General features: G+C 31.5%; 1 protein-coding gene across 8 annotated transcripts in view; it reads left to right on the top strand.

The window, feature by feature from the left end:
- PKHD1 (PKHD1 ciliary IPT domain containing fibrocystin/polyductin) overlaps window positions 1-18,470 on the top strand; it is a 429,303-nt gene that overhangs the window by 277,994 nt on the left and 132,839 nt on the right. For all 8 annotated transcript variants that reach the window (XM_074333066.2, XM_088795661.1, XM_088795663.1 and 5 more), the window contains 2 exons: window positions 10,008-10,121; window positions 12,677-12,764. In XM_074333066.2, coding sequence (XP_074189167.2) covers window positions 10,008-10,121; window positions 12,677-12,764 — 202 coding nt within the window. The remainder of the gene's footprint in view (window positions 1-10,007; window positions 10,122-12,676; window positions 12,765-18,470) is intronic.

Raw genomic sequence — 18,470 nt, forward strand, 5'->3', positions numbered from 1 at the left:
AAGTTCAGATTTCAGTGCGATATATAAGTGGTAACATGTAGAGGGCAAATCAATTTATGAGAAAGTATAGGAGAGAGGACTTGTGCAAAAGATAATATTTGGGGGTCATCAGTGAAAATGTGAAATCAAAGATGTGAGACAGAGGAGAAACAATGACCAAAGCTGAATTTTGGGGAGCACCCATATTTTAAGGGTGGTAAAGGAAGTGGAATTCAGCAAAGAGAATGGAAAAGAAATTGCTATGTAGGTAGAAGGAAAATGAAATGACAAGAAAATAATATCTTGAAAAGAAGTAATTTACAGGACAGAAGGAGTGGTTAGTAGCATGAGATACCATGGAGACAACAAAGAAAGTAGGAGAAAAATTGGCCATCTTATTCTACCTTAATTTTTTTTTATAATGGCTTTGTAATATAGTTTTGACATAAAATGTTACTTTGCATGTAGAAAACAGAAAAAATTCAACATGCTACTTGAAGGATAGTAACTTCTAATATGTTCAACACCATTTATCTATTCTTAACAACTTCACTTTTTTGGCTTTAATATAGCCTTAAGTACAATTGAACATATTAAATCTCGTGTTTGAAAATGAACAGTTATCTGTATTAAAAGTGATGTCATCCAACTTTATATGTTTTCATGAATAACAAGCTTTCTTTTTCTTTTTCTTTTTTTTTATTAGTTTCAGGTGTACAAAACAATGTAATAATTAGACATTTACACCACCCACCCCTTTCTTTTGGATGATAAAATGAAGCAAGTGAGTAGCTATTAAGAAGAAAACAATTATTTTGATATGGTGATTTTTCAAAATTTTATTTGTAGGTTTGTCCCTGTCTCTGTCCCCTTCCCTTACTTTCTCTTTCATTGAATGCCAACCCAGTGCCAAGCATTCTTCCTGGGACTTGAGTATTCAGAAAGGAGCAAGACAGATGAGATTCTGCTTGCCTTCTTCTGTTGGGTGGGAACAGACAATGAAATAGTAAAATAAATGTGGGAGATAATGTTAGATGGAAATACACGGTCTGAAGGAAACTAAAGGGGAGCTGAACAGAGGTCCAGGTTGGATGCTGGCACCACAGATTAGGTAGGTAGTAAAAACTTTTCTGAAGAGTCAATGTGACTTCAGAGCATAGAGACAAAAAAGAGCCAGACTTGCAAAAATTTGGACAAGAGGGTTTCCGACAGAAGGAAGAGGTGATGTAAAAGTCTGGAGGCAGAGGCAGGATTGTGATTTACATAGTTGTGAGGCAGAAAGGTGTCCACAGTAGCTGGAGAATAGCAAAGAGTAGATACGAGTTTCATGATGTAGGCTGGATTTTAAGCTATGCAGTGTTGTTCTCTAAAGCATTAAAGCACAAATGAGTACAAATGGTGCCAAAAATTGTTACTTTTTGATAATCTCATGGGTATGACCTTAACAAGACAGAAATTAGTTGAGGAGCTTCATAAGTAAGGAATTTCTAGAGCCCGGATTATAATTCTAGTTTAGCAACTCATTATACAACTTCTGGAAAATTCCTCAGTAGTTTTATAACTGTGATAGTAGGCTGTTGCAAAAGTAATTGCAGTTTAAAAGGTTAAAAATAATTGCAAAAACCGCAATTACTTTTGCACCACCAACCTAATATTATAGACCTCAGAGACTGTGTATCATCTATCTAATTGTATGGGTAAGGAAACTGAGCTCCAAAGAGATTACTGATTTGTTCCAAGGTCTCATAGATGGTAAAGAATAAGGCCAGAATTAGAGGCTATTTCAGTTACCTTAAATACTCATCCTTGAAGCTTTTACCCAAGGACTAGTTTTACTATGAGACTTTCTTGTCTCCATTCAGCAGGTTTCAGTGTATCTTTTCTTCTGGTCCATTCTATTTATTCATATTGCTATTATTGATTTCATTTCATTGTTATAAAATGGTATGCTTTTCATGAATGTCCTCTCTATATTAGATGATGCTTCTTTAGAACATTTTGTAAGCCTAGTACCTAGTGCACAGTCGACTTCTGATAATGGGCGGTGTGACTGATTGGTGTATATATAAATGAATGGACATATCTGAATCTGTCTTTCAGCTCAATGCCTTTTCCTTATAACACATTCAGGCTCCCTATACTGAAATGTCAACATCTGTGAGGATGTTATAGTGTTAAAGTATAAATGACTATAATGTTTCTCTCCCTGCATGAAAGGAACAAAACAAAGGTAAAAACACATTTAAAAAGTTGGTGATCCTGTACAAATCCAAAGTATTTTAATTTTTAGTCTATCTAGAAGAGAAAAACTGATAAAAATGCCTGACTCAAAGTCTGTATAGTTAACATTAGTATGCCATTGTTTTAAATGTTTGTATTTCTTTGCCTATGAATAGCTGTTTATACTCATCTTTTTCATCAGTGTCTTTTCTTAGATAAGACATTGTTCTTATGCTTTAATATGTGCTCCTTGTTATGTTAGATATCAATAACACGGACATGTTACTAGCCTCAATGTTCATTCAACTCAATGGAGGGTATTTTAATATTATACTTTTAAAATTGCAAATAGAAAATTCTCTTGTGATTTTGTAAGAGGATTTCAGAGGATAACCAGTAATAGTAAATTTGTATCTTTAAAACTTAATAGAACCCTTCTCGATCCCCACGTAAGCAATGACATGCCCGCAACTCAGTGGCCCTGAGAACTCAGCAGTTCGCTGCTCCTTTGGCCTATTACAGCCAGGTGAGGTGATGTGCTGCCCAGTTACCCAGTAATTAGGCTAGGAACTGGGTTTTTATCCTAAAACTTGTCACATATTGTTTTGTAAAGCCACTGATGGGTATTGTCAGTCTATCTCACATTTGTAGTTGAGAGCCTAAGGTCATCCTTAGCACTTTGATTATCAGGAAATGAAGTACTAGGTGTATGGAAGTTTCTTTCATTGCTTCCAAGATTGGGACTTCCTCAATCCTAAAGAAGAAGACAAATCCATACACAGTTTATTGCCTTCTAAATTGACAGTTCTGTATGACTCATTGGATGATTAAGCATTAAGGAGACAAAACACAGAAAAGTGTAGATTAAAACATATCCTCCAGTTTACAGCTGCAATACCCAGTAGTCAGACCATTAAGTACCCAGAGAGAATCTTGTATCATGTTTGTTTAAAGAAAATATATTAAGTAATAATATATTAAGTAAAAAATATACATACATATATATGAGCATGTATATATATGTATTAGTATATATGTGTGTATATATATATATATATATATATATATATATATATATATCTTCTTTCAAGTTTAACTATAATTAGAAAAATAATAGAAATAACCACACATTTAATGTGTAGATATCTGCAAAATAAATTATAAATTAGCTTACACGGATCGTCAGTCGACAGATCAGTTTCTGTTTACACTGATAGCTCTCTAATCAAACTACCAATTAGCTGATAAAATAAAAAGGTAACATCAAATGGATGTGACTTTTAAATAGTGTACTTGTTTAATGATAAGGGAAAAAGCACAAAAGTTTTATTTTTCTGCTGGTTCAGGAAACACGAAACTCTATTTCTATGAATCCCTAAGAGGACTGACAGCCAACTGTTCAATAATACATATTCAAAAATGAGATTAGCACAGAAATATCTATTTATTTTCCTATATATATTAATTCTCTGACAAACATCATATTATATATATATATATATATATATATATATATATATATGCAAAACACTGATACAAGAAACAACTTTTGTTTTATTAGACTATCAGGTAGTCTATACTAAACATATTTACACTAATCATCTTTACTTTAATATTTTATAAATTAGTATTTCCCAAACTATATTTGGTGCTCTTGAACTTCTATCACAGTAACATAACATTTCTTACAAATTTATTATTTTTAAATTATTAAATAGTTAATTATATAATAAAAAAATCATTGTTAAATTTAGTTAATTATTTTTGCATGGAAAAACTAATAATTTTAAGCAAACAGGTGAATAAGTGAATGAATGGATAATTTGTTTACTTGATTAGAAACACTTGCAAGAGTGTTTGAGTTTAAGAGGAATTTAATTGTCTTTCCTTTAGTTCCTTGGACTGGACATTCAAATAAGTGATCATCAAATATTTTTTACCTTTGAAATGTCTAGTTTCTAGCACTTTAGAAATAGGTCATCATTTGTAGGAAGAGCTTGCCTTCCTTTTCTTTAGTTTCAAATTTAAATGTTAATTTTGTTAATTAAATGTTAATTTTTAATGTTTTGTTTCTCCATTTGTTACTACTACTATTTTTTACTATTATTACTATTAAGAGCCAATATTTTTAAAAGCAAGTATTATATACTGACACTGTGCCATATATCATTAGCATGCACTAAGTTATTTAACCCTCACAAAAAATGGATGCTATTATTGTGTCTATTTTATAGTGGCAGAAATCAAGTTTTACAGAACTGAATTTGCTCAACTCCACTTAGGATGGTTTAAGGATTTTTATGCACTTTGCTAGTATGTGAATGAATGAATTATATTAATTTCCATTTTATATTCTATCAATTGTTGATCAATTAAGAGGTCTCACTAATAATAAAAAATATGTCAGCTTGAATAAAATCAGTCTCTGGGTGGTTAGACATAATTATTTGATAATACCTACTGGTTATGCTTATTATAACAGATTCTTATTTCATTGGCCTATAAGCCCTTCCATCCTTCTTTTTTATTCTTTTCCTTACATGGGATCGATTCTATTGGAGAGGGGTGTTTTAGGGATCAAATACACACTGGGAATTACAAGCTAATTCAGAATACAATATGCTTCATAATTTAATTGGTTCAGTACTATTTGCCAGCTTGAGTGTGTTATGATGTTCTGGAGGCTCTGCTCTGAAGAAAATAGCTCTAGTAGCACATGAGAAAAATAGTTATGTTCCAGTTAAAAGCTCAACTTCCAAAGTTATCACCGTGTAACCTACTTCCGAGGACAGGAGAAATGTGTACAATTGATTTTGGGGGGTAATTTCTTCTCCTGTCTTGCATGTGTAATCATGATATTTATGAAATACCAAGGTTAACTTGGACAGAAATACAAATTATTTTGAAATACAATGTGTTGCTTTGGATTTAGTGAACAAGACCTGCAGAAAAGTTTATCAGGGCAATGTGTCTAAAATGTTCATCAGCGTACATTACATGTATGCAGTATTTAATGTATCAATTATACGTCAATCAAGCTGTAGAAAAATTAATGGCATGGAGAAGCAGAAAAACAAGTATAATTTTTGTCAGTTTCCATTCTTTAGATCAACAAAATTGATGAGTGCTTGGAAAATAATCAGTTAATAAATTTTAATTTGTTGTGAAATATGACACATGTACAGAGAAGTTTATAAAATAAAATATACACCGCTCAATTAAACACTACAGATCCATTGTAGTGGGTATATAGTGGGATCTCATTATTGTTTTAATTTGCATTTCTCTAATTTGTAGTGTGATTGAGTACTTTTAAAATTTTTATTGTGTATTTTATATCCTGTTTGTGAAGTACCTATTCTCTTACTGCATTTATGATTATCTGTTTTATATGGATTCATTGAAGTCATTTATATATTTTGGAATGTATCATTTTTTGGTTACATGTATTATAAATATCTTTGCCCATGCTGTGGCTTTTTTTCCCCTCTATTAATAGTATTTTTAGATAACTGGAAAATTTTTAGTTTAATATAACTCATTTTATAAACCTTTCCCAATATGTATGAGTTGTACACTTTGCATAAAAAGTAGTCAGCAAGCATGTGCTATATGATTCCAGTCTTTTCAAATTTGTTAAACTTTAGGGTCATCATGTGATCATTAAGCTTTAGGGTCATCATGTGATCAATACTGATGCATGTCTTGTGCATGCTTCAAAAGAATACGTCTCTTTTATGAGTCTAGTTCTCCACCTACACATTATGTCAAGCTGGCTAATTGTATTATTCAATTAGCTATATATCCTTACTATTTTTTATTTATTTCATAAGCAGTTGTGTTATATTTGCCACTGTTATTATAGATATACATATTTTTCATTGGAATTCTGTCAATTTTTGCTTCACTTATTCTGAAGCTATCATGCTAGGCAGATCCATGCTTAAAATTATTATAACATTGGTGAAATGAATCTTTTTTACTGTACAGTATTCCTCTTTATTTCTAATTGTTTTCTGCAAAAGGAATGGTTAAAATTACTGAGCTCATCATTTCTGGGTAAAACATAAATGAACTCTATTGGCAGTACACAGCCGCTTCTCTCCATTAGCTCACTGTAAAGAGAAGGAGGCAATCAGGTAAAAAGCACTTATAGTATCGTTTAGAAGTATCAAGGTAAAACACTATATGGTGTGATAGCCCATAATGTGAGGGCCACATAACCCAGACTTAGTTTACAAGGAAAGATCCCAAAGGGAGTGGCCTGTGAGGGGTGTTTGGGCTTTTTAGGGACTTATGTGGCTCAGCTACTGAGCATGTCAAGGAAACTGGGGAAAAAGAAGGGGGTTCTAAATGGACAAAGTTGTTTCTGATTGTGTGCTATTTCAAAGTGTTCTAATATTCGCATTTATGAATAGATAACATTGCAGTGACGAACTTTGGGTCTTAATTTTTGTCCACATTCCACACTATTTCTGTAAGACAGGTTTCTTGAAGCAAAATTGCTACAGCAAGTGGCACAGACATTTTTATACACAAAGAGGCATGCAATTCAAGATCATAGACGGCTTTTAGAAATAAATTACAGTGGAGCCAAGTTTTCAGGGATGATTAGGATTTAGACAGGATGAAGGTGAAGGATATCAAATCCTGGGGTATCTCCTGTCCACAGAGGAGAGAGTGGAGGGGTCGGCAAGTAATTCAGTGTGGGTGGGTTGGCTAAGTCCCATGGCAGGGGTAGCTATGTTGAGAGAGTGGGCTTAAGTGTAAACTAAGTTTATACTTGATTTCATCAAAGAGGTTTAGTTAATAAAATAATATAAAGTCCTTTTTCTTACCCTTGAAGTTCATGGAATCCATTTGTACCATATTCATCAAATCATTATAACGGTTATCATTCGTATACCAGAACTTATTTTCTTCCATCTCCCCAGGTGGTTTCAGCATCTGGAACATATTCTGCTTCCCTTCCATTGCCCTCCATCATATTAAATAATGGCAACTTCCCTTTACTTATTTCCTATTCCTCTATGCCCACATGCCCTAGGATGGTACTTATTAAGTCTAAGCCTAGCTTCACCACTTATTAGCTGTGTAATTTCTGACAAGTTACTTGACGTCTCTTTGTCTCAGGTTCCTCCTAAGAACTGTAATATCCATCATTGGGTTGTGAGAATTCCATGAAATCATGTGTGCATAAACCCCTGGCCTGTCTTTGCAGCACAGTGCAGTGATTTCCCCTCCATTATGAGTATCTAAATTTGTCCAGGTTGAAAATGCCTTTTGCTACAGTGTACAGCAGCTAGAAGCAGCTTGAAAAAGGAAAATCAGAGAGGAATTGCATTATCCTGAGGTGACTACTGTCATTTAGGGGCAAAGCCCAAGCCGATGAGAATGCCTTACCTTTCTTTGACTGCTCGATTTGAGAATAAAATGAGGAGCCCAGCCTTTAGGGCTTTCCATTCACCAGCTTTTACAAATTTAAGTACAGCATAAGAAATAGAGTCAGTGGAACTGTAACAGCTGTATACGAGGTCAGAGGAGTAGTAGATTGGGGGAGGGGGCTTATCACTTTGTGAGGGGTATAAATGTCTAACTATTGCATTGTTTTGTACACCTGAAACTAATAATTATATATATATATATATATATATATAATATATATATGACTATATATATATATATAATCATATATATATATATATATATATATATATATATATATATATATGAAGATGCATTTCATTTTAATGTTAAAACAGCATATATTTCCTTCTCTTAGGTCATTCTTGTCTTCTTTCTACTCAGTCCCTATCCTCATCTTTCCCTTCCCCCACATCACAACAAAGAATCCAAATTCTGGTTATTTCAGATACCACAAAATCACGGCAGGCTAATTTTGCCCAGACTTTCTGTGAAAACTCCACATGTGCTGCCGTTTGGGGTTGCATAATTGATTCAATCTCTGATTTTAGAGGAACGCTGAACTCCTTTTGTGGGACGCTGTATACATTTCTCTAGGGCAAAAACTGTCCTACTTTTTTCTCTCTGGTATCTGTTTAGTGCTAGGCCATTTTTCCCCCTAAGAATCTAAACTACCCTCCGTGAAATAAATGAAATCACAGCTGGAAAACAGCTTAGTGGACAGACTTAAAACCACAAGATAAGAGCTGCACCACACACATTTTCTTAACATTCTTCTCTTCCCCTGCTTCCCTTTTTTTGCTCTGGCACATCTTTGTTTTGGCTAAGAGGATATGTTGGTCACTCCGCTGAGCAGTGGTGTTACCTACATGGACCTTACCATCTCACTGGGAATGCCCAGTAGGCTCTAATCCTTGCTTGCCTGTGGACTGTATGACTCTAAGCAGATTTACATATCTCTCTGATTCTTACTTTCAGCAGTTCCTCATAGACTAGTGACTATGAGGCTGGACTATAAAGTTAGGTATAGTAGGTAGCAAGCTACAAACTCACATTGAGTCTTTTGATTTACCAGGTATGAAGTGCCAAGAGGGGAGGATGATTTTATTCCCCTGAAAGACCTCATAACCAAAATGACCACCATGCAATTTTAAGTTTACCATTTACTTCATACTGTACTTGGCAACCCCATTTCTGGTAATGTTTGCAGGAATTTTTGAACTGGAAAGTCTTGTTTGGTAGCAGATGTCTTTGGTGAATCTGCTTGCTTTAGTATGTAGTTTGGAGACTTTTGTCTTTTCACCAGTTGCTTCTTGAAAAATTGATTTCTTTGTAATATTTTCTGTACTGTAAGATATAGTTTCTGAAGAAAATAATCTTTGTTAAGTCCATACTCACTACCACTATTTCAGCAAATTCCCCAAACAATTCTCGTACTATAAAAGTGACCAAACTCTACTGTTTACATCAAGGGAATAATGTCAGAAGTACTTCCCAACTGATGTCTGAGTATCATAGCCTGAATGGATTGTGTCCTTATGCTGTTAACAAAATTTATTTAGGCTTAGACAATAACCTATTTGTTATATACGTAACTTGTTTAATAAAACATTCAGCATAAACAGGCCATTATTTGAATTTAGACTCTGTTACTTACTAGTTGGATAAATTTGGACAAGTCCCTGAACGTCTAAGCCTCATTATGTATGAATATTTAAAATAGAGCTAAAAGTCATACTTATTTCTCAGGTTTGTTGTGAGCACTAAATGCTAAAATGCACGTAAGGCAATTTGGGGATCCAGCCATAGACAAGGTATCAGCCAGGTTTTGCTGTAGGAATAGTGTGTAACAAATAATCCTCAAAGCTCAGTGGCATACAGCAACAAATATTTATGATAAACTCAGTTGGAATTGCTTCCAGCCTGTATGTTCTCTTCAGATCCACTACGTGTGTCTCTTCATTCAGGCACATGAGGCTATTTAAAGAATTCTCCTTTAATGGCAGAGTACATCATTGTAAGTGATCTGGTGAAAACCTGCCAAGCAATTTAGAGCATCAACTCAGAACTGGCATTACTATTACTTCTACAAAAATTTCATTGATTAAAACAAGTCATATAACCAGGCTAAATATTAGGAGGTCAGGAAAATTTACTGTGTCCTAATGAAGAAAAAAAGTGAATCTTTGCCAAACTCCAAACTTCCTTAGAGAAGTCTACTGCAGCTCATTTATCCCCTTTTATTTCTCTATATGACCATTGGCTCTTCTCCATGTAGTCTACTCTAGAGTATGTACTTTGCATTCCCGAAATTACATTACAGTTTCCCTCTCTCTGTTTTAATTTCAAATTGATACAAATGATATACTTTTCTTTGTAAACAGGTACTTTAGAGAATCCCTTAAAAAAAGAACAAAATCTTCTGATTCTCCTTAGAGCTTCAGAGGGAGTCTCTTGCGACCGTTTCAATGGAATTCATATTGATCCAGGAACAATTGGTAAGAGTATAATATAGTTTCCATTAAAAATGAAATATGTATGTGTGGTAGAGGAGTACCATTCATAGAACATTTACTAAATTTCAGGTACTCTTTTAATTAATTTATGTTTTTTATTTAATTTACCACCTCTCCTATAAGCAGTGTCCATGTTAAAGATGTCAAAACTAAGACTTAGAGATGATAAACAATATGAAAAAAGCCACACAGCTTTACAGTGTCAGAATTTAGATTTACATCCAGATTAGCCAGACACCAAAATCTGGACTAAGAGTCTGTGTTATCAACCATAAATACTATGTGGTTATTGATATATTTTTTAAAGCTGATAGATCAAAAAATTACTAAGAAACATTTCTATTGACAGTTTCTTAATTAGATACTGCCACAATACCAAATCTTATTTTAAAGTTGGTCAACATGAGAGCATAGAAACTGGGACTGACCTTGTATAATCTTGATGTAAGAGCCACACAGTAACTTAATTTTAAGGGATAACTACAAGAGGTTGTTTATCAGATTTCTAGTATTTTCTCACTTTTTATGTATGGCATTATTAATTTTATAAGATATTAGTGACTCAGTAAAATGGAAACAATCATGTTAGGATAGTATGAAGTTGGGTACCCTAGTTCCATAATATATAGCCTTCAACATATAATACTTTACGCTTTATTGTTTCCAAAGGATTTTTCATACATGCTTTTTATTTTATCTTTTTAAGAATATGAGGTTTGAGAATAGTGTAGTTTTTGTTTTTTTTTTAAGTTGCTAAACTGGATGAAGCATCACAGGAATATTCTATCTTTTTTTGCCTGTGTTGTCCACTCTGTTCTATGGAGTGCCACATTGGATTAAATGTTGTATAAGGAGTATAAAAGGATGCCTGTCCTGATGCCCAAATCCAGCCATATGGCCAAACTAGTGCTTTTGAAATTTTCTCTGATACTAAATTGAATAAGGAATGAAATATTTGTTTCACGATATGCTTAGAATTTTGTGATATCATAAGTAAATAACATATTTTAATCTCTTTAAGTATTGAAACTACCTTGAAACAAATGAGAAATTGTGTCACTTTACAGTAAAACTTTGATGATTGTGATTGATCAAGAAATCTGCTTTTCTGGTCAATTGAATGTTCTGGATAATTCAGATTTAAGGAAATAAACTGATTTTGGTTATCTTTGTTGTTGGAAGGTTCTGTAAATTACTTCATGTTCTTCCCTTGCCTAGCTTACTAAGCCAGTAGTGAAAAAGATGGAATTTCTTTTAAAGATAATGATAATGATGATATCTTCTGTGTGTGTGTGTGTGTGTATATATATATATATATATATGAGAATATATATATATATATATATATATATATATATATATATATATATATATATATTTATTTATGAAAGATTAACTTCAGGGTATGTTCTGAAAATGAGTATTTTTAACATTTCCATTAATCCTGATTTTAGTTTTATTATCTTCTAACTTCTTTTTGAATTAGAGTATGGAAAAAATTATGAATGTTGTCATAAATAGTTGGCTATGTTTTAATTAATATATATTTTTGGTTTACATTGAATGAAAAGTCAAAGCATGTTTTTTGTAACTTACTGCTGTTTGTTTCTTTTACTCATATGTTTTCTGCTAAAAAATATACAATGTTTAGATCTCAAGACTCATGATTTGCGGCAAAATGGGGTACACCAATCCTGGGGTATGGAGACAATACATTTGGGCGCAGGAAGAAAATATTAGTACTTCTATTCAAACATATATGAATGTATTCCTGTGTAGCTTTGTTTACTAAAAATAAATAAATATGCATGCAAAAGAAGTGCTTGATCATAATTTTGTTACTGCTTGGGTTCACGCCCAAAACATTTTTAGACCACTAGAGTACGAAGAATTGTGCTTTATTTGATTTTAAATAGCAGTAAAACATGTAAGAGGAAAGACCTGAAGGAATAAAACTGGACTGCATCAAGCATGTCCTTGGTAAGACTTTAATTTATGAGTCTGAAATAAATTATATTTTGAAACAAAGGAGCTAGAGATCTATCCTTTGATGTCTATAATACAAAAAAATATATACATGAGGTCTAACCACTGAAAATAAAGCTAATATAGCACCAAATCTCTTTCCTTAGGAAATAAAATTACCCTTGCCTTTTGGAAAATCTAGTGTATAACATAAAACATCAAAACCAGTTAACTTCCAACAGAATTGCAAATGGTTTGGAATCACGTAATGGTGGAAATCTAACTAGTTAAACATTAGAATGGTCTTTTTCCCAGCTTCTGGATTACTAGATGTGGTGTAGCATTCATTTTTCTATAGATTTTGAGAGAATAAGTTTTATAGCCACATGGGATATATTTGACCTGCTGAAAACAGAGCACTTACATGTTCTTTTTCTGATATGCTGGACATCTTTATATGTAGCTTCTGCATCATAGATCTTGCACAATAACCTCTTTAATGAGATTTACTCATGTGCCCTTAATTCCTCTGAAGGATTTTTCTATGCAACTATTACTCCTTTTATTTTCAGGGGTGTATGGGAAAGTTCAGCTTCATGGTGCTTATCCTAAGAAATCCTGGACACACCTTGGGGCTGACATTGCATCAGGCAATGAGAGGTAAGGAATGAGAGTAAGTTAGCAATATAATTTTTTGGTTTAGTTTGCTTTTGCTTGATGTTTCATTATGATACAAAATTAAATTTTCGAATAAGGACACAATTCAGGGGTGAATAAATGGGAAAAAAAGGGACTAGAAGGGAATTTAAAAATCTCTGTAACATAATAGAAGGTGAATAAAACAAATAAAAGGCAGGGGAGGAATAAATGTATTCCTTTATTTAAGGAGTAAATTTTAGATAATATATGTTTACTGTTATCAATAAATCTTTGAAAATATGAATTCTATGAGATAATAGATGAAGTTTAAGGTGAGACCATAACAGTCTGAGATAAAATGATAAGTGGTTAAGATAGACTAAAGTAGGAATGAGATAAAGTATATGAAGAATATTATGGAATTTCAAAGTCAGTAACAGAATTTAATAATGCATTGGAGGCATAAAGAATGACATCATCGCTGCCTCTGAATAGATAATATGAAGAACAAACTGATGCAATCTACCTGAATGCCGAAGACGATATCAGGAGCGAAAAATAATCAAACAGAAGGTATTAGAAATAGAGAACAGAAATCAGAAAGTATATACAAATAATTGCTCTTTTTAATATGAGCCCAGATTAACTATAATAGAAACAATAATGAAAACTACAACTGAAATACACGTAGCAAACCTGGAAGTAGTTACACTTAATTTGAACAGATCAACATCAAGAACAATGATTGCTCCATATCCTCACAGCATAAGGAAAAACAGAGTGATAGAGTAAAAATAAAACAGAAGGGGACACAAAGCTTCTTAACCTTAGGATTTTATTTTATATCATTAGATGTAGGAAGATAGTGATGCAAAATGTATATATGTTTGAGGATAAAAAGATTATGACTAAAGAATTGGACTCCCTGCTAAGATGCTTTCACACTTGAAAACAAAAGATACCTTTTGCTTTGTAAGAATTGAAACAAATTGGAAAAAAAAAAGTTCTAATAAAGCGATTAAACTGAATCTAAATTTAAAGGATAATATAAAGGTATCTAAAATATATATATTGAAGTTAAGCATTGAAATAAATATACTGTAAATATGGTTATTAAAATAAGACAAATTCTAATTGTTCTTATAAAAGAAACTACATAAAATTTGAAAAGTTAATGTATTAATCAGGATTCTGTTCATATAATATATATATTATATCTACCTGAATGCAGAAGACAATATCATTCAATATATGCATTCAGGTACATATATATATAATGTATATATATATGTGTGTGTGTGTATATATATATATATATGTATATATATACATATATATAATTATATATATATGTATATATAATTAGTAGTTTATGTGTGTCTGTGTGTGTGTGTCTGTGTGTATTTGTATAATAGTGGTTATATATAGTAAACATTATTTGTATAGTATATAGAAAGAGGTACAGTCAAGTAACTGGCTCACACACTTATAAGGTCTGGTAAGTTCAAAATTTGTAGGGCAGGTTAGCAGGCTGCAAAGTCTTAACCAAGATTCAATGCTGCAGTTTTGAGGCAGAATTTCTTCTTCTTCAGTGAAACTTCAATTTTGCTTTTAAGTCCTTCCAACTGATTAATCAGGCCCAACATTATTGAGGGTAATCTCCTTTACTTAAAGTTAACTGATTGTAGATGTTAAGCACATTTGCAAAATACTTTTGCAGCAACACCTACTTTAGCGTTTGAATAACTTGAATAGCCTACCCAAATTGAAACAAACTAACCCTCACAAGTCATTATTCTTAGATAAAACTCTGGGTTTAAAATCTGGGACTATAGTCCTAGGAAACTGGAGATGGGACATAAGCATGCCATAGGAAGAAAGTATGACTGAATTTGTTCTGGCAGAATTTAAAATAGGACATATATCTTCCAAATCACCAGAGGGTGAAAAAAGAATGATAGAAACCACAAAATAAATAGCAAAATATAGAAAGAGAAGAAAATGAAATAGTAGAACCAAAGCAACAAAAAAGACACAAAAAGGCAACAAAAATAAAAAAGTGATAAATCTGCCAATTATAAGAAGAAAATATACTTGTTAAAAATAACACTATTTAGAAAAAAATTGGATAATAAATCAAAATTTTTTAGCAAAGGAAAACTTAAAACCAATTCAGAAACATTTTTACGTTAAATATTGGATTAAATGAATCTTTAAAATAAGAACAAAACAAACAAGAGCCTGAAAGCTATTCACAAGAAAAATAAAAATCAAATTAAATATATAAAATTGGTCAAATAAATACATTTTATATTAATAAAGACTTCAATCTCCAGTGAGAACCCAATATTATGAAAGTTTCACACCAGGTAACATTATATAGACATATGTAAAGTAAATCTCTAAGTATTATAAGGGAAAATTGACAGAAACAAAAGCAGTAATAAAAGATATTTACTTACCTCTTTCAGTTTTTAATTTGTACGTTAAAAATAAAGAAAATATGAAGAAATATGAATCATATAATAAAGGCAATTTAACTTGTGTATATATATATATGTATATGTAATAGTATGTGTGTGTGTGTGTGTGTGTGTGTGTATATATATATATATATATATATATCTTTATTCCAGAATATATATAATTAAAACCTTAACAAATTTTAATGAACAGAAATGATAGAGAATATGATCACAAGAAAATAAACATAAAGATTAAAACATCTTAATTAAAAATCTTAATCTCTTCCAAGATGAAAAAAAGGACCAAAGAAAAACCCTTTCCTAAATAACTTTTGTATCAAACCTTTATAAATCCAATACTTGGGAAGCAACAATACTGAGAGTATTCAATGAGACAGGCCAAACATTCCATCACATTAAATACTTTCATTGTTGAACAAGAAAGTACAAAAATAAACAGACTACATTGTCAATATGAGAAACTAGAAATAAAATAACTAATAGCACTAATAAATTAATTGGTGCATGATCAAAACTGTTGAACTAGGAAGTAGAAAATCGGTAGACTTAAATTTTTTTAGAGATACTGGTTTAATCTCAAATAACTTCAATCATACAAAAAATATAAAATCAGAAATGAGAATTTAAATATAACAGATACCAAAGAGATTCAAATTATAATATAAAATATATAGTGTCATTTTGAAATTTAAAAAATTATATATGGAAATATAAATGATCATAATTGGCTAAAGAAGAATAAAACTGAAAGAACCGATAATAGCAAAAGACATAAAGTTATCAAAGATTTATTTCCAAGTACGTATTTGCTTTGAATAAATGTATGGCATGTTCTTTCAATCATTCATTTATCACTTTTCATGTTGTATATTCTATCCATAGAACAGGAAAATATGTGAGGCTTTCCAATTAATTTTAGGAAGCAAGCATAAAATAATTTTTTTTAAATAGCTGGTAAAGATACCTCAAAAACAACAACAACAACAACAACAAAACTGAGGCAACATTCAAATGTAAGTAAAATGCAAAAATCCTAAATAAAACGGAAACAGATGAAATCCAGTAATTTATTAGAAGAAACAAAATTCATGACTGAGTGTATGTCATTCAAATAAAGAGAGATGGTTCAAAATGAAATTCATTGATATAATTTGTCTAAACAATAGGTATAACTATTAAGAATATAATCAATTGGTACAAAACAAATGCATTTCATAAAATTCAACTTGCATTCTTAGAAGAAACAGTAAGTTAGGACTACAAAGATACTTCCTTTAAATCAATGTTTCTTAATAGGGTTCTTTAGCTATTAGTTGAAAATCACTGCTTTAAATAATAGTACAAAATAAATAATTAAAAATCCCTGTGAAACAAGATACTTTGTATATTATGGAAAAACTGACATTAAAATTACTGTATATTATAACAGTCGTTAAATATTGTTATTAAAGTTTTAGCCACTGTATTGCATGAAGAAAAATGCATCAGTTGTAAATATTGAAAGGAATGCAAACTGTCTTTTTTTATGGATTTTGTATATTTTGTTCTAGAAAACGAGACACCATCTGAAAAACTATCAGTTACATTCAATAAATGCACAAATCAATAACATTTTAATATGTAAGCAATAAAGTTTTAAATTATAATAAAAAATCCTACTTAAAATTTCAATTTGAAATACTAGAAATAAACTTAAGAAAAATTATAGGAGCCATAAAAATAAAACTGTAAAACACCAGTAAGAAGCATAAAAGGAGATTAGAATAAGTGGTAATGCATAATGTAAATGGAAAGGCTTCTTCATAATGTAAATGGATGTCAAATCTAATGTAACTTTAATCACAAGCCAAATATATGCTCTTGGAATCTGACTTATTAATTCTTAGCGTTTTGGAACAGTAAACACTTGAAGATAACTAAACATTACCAGTTATTTTAAAAAAATGTATGTGTGTGTGTATATATATGTGTGTGTGTGTGTGTGTGTGTGTGTGTGTGTGTGTGTGTGTGTGTGTATATATATATATATATATATATATATATATATATATATATATATATACCTTTAGTTTGAATAATTACTTTATTGTTATTGGCACCAGAACAGAAGACAATGTAGATGGATTAAAAAATTGCATATCAGAAAGTAATACCATAAAATTATTTGAAAATTATCTAAGTAAATATTATGTAATATTAAACTAGGGATGATCTGTCTGAACGTAACAAGGAACACGATGACCGTAACAGCAAGTAATAATAGATTTGACAACATAAAAAAATCAATATTTCTGCACATCAGTTACAAAATGTAAAGGCAAATGAAAAGCTAGAAAATATTTGCAATATATAATAGTACTAATGGAAGGCTAATAGTTTTTCATATGTAAAGAACTCCTAGGAACACAAAGAAATCAATATGAATGTACCATATGAATAATCGCTAAAACCTTTGAATACATGGGCCACAGAAGAAGACATCTGACTAATAAACATATGGAAAAATGTTCTTCCTTGCTGGAATTGAAATAAATGTTAATTAAAACAAAATTAAATACCATTTATTAATTTTAAATTGGTAAAGGTGAAAAAGAGTGAATTCCAAGTTGACAGAGGGGAGGAAATGTGAGCATTCAGGCAGAAACTAATATTAGATATTCTCTAGTTTTGTAAATAAAAGAAAATAATATTTATGCATATGTGTGGATACAGAAATATCTGGAAGGACATCCAGCACAGCAAGGATCCCTGCTGGTAAAATGATAGATAGCTACTGCTTTGTTGTGCTTTTCTCTATGTACAGAGTTTCTTTATAGCACAGTTATACTTTGTAGTTATTTTAACACTGTTATTTATTTATTCAACACAATTTTTGTCATATTTTATCCTGTGTCAACATTGAACTATGGCCTGAAGATACAATAACAAGTGAAAAATCAACATGGTCTCTGCCATCAACATTAATTAAATAAATAGAAAGGAAAGGCAAAATTACATATGTGATAAATGCTACGAAGGAACGTTATGTAAGATTTTGAAAACATACAAACATTGGATCTTGAGGCAGTAATGGAAGTTAGAGAAGGCTTCCCTAAAGAGTGATTTCAGACGTGGGAACTGAAAAATGAGTGGGCTTTAATTAAGCAATGTGGGGTCAAATGCATATGGAAAGAGCACTAAAGCCAGAGCAAACAGCTGCAGGCTTTCAACAAATATTAGGTGAAAATTTACTATGTGCCAA

Source organism: Rhinolophus sinicus, chromosome 2 (genome assembly GCF_057876585.1).
Source record: "Rhinolophus sinicus isolate RSI-liver-muscle chromosome 2, RSI-T2T, whole genome shotgun sequence".
In the NCBI taxonomy this organism is placed as follows: Eukaryota; Metazoa; Chordata; class Mammalia; order Chiroptera; family Rhinolophidae; genus Rhinolophus; species Rhinolophus sinicus.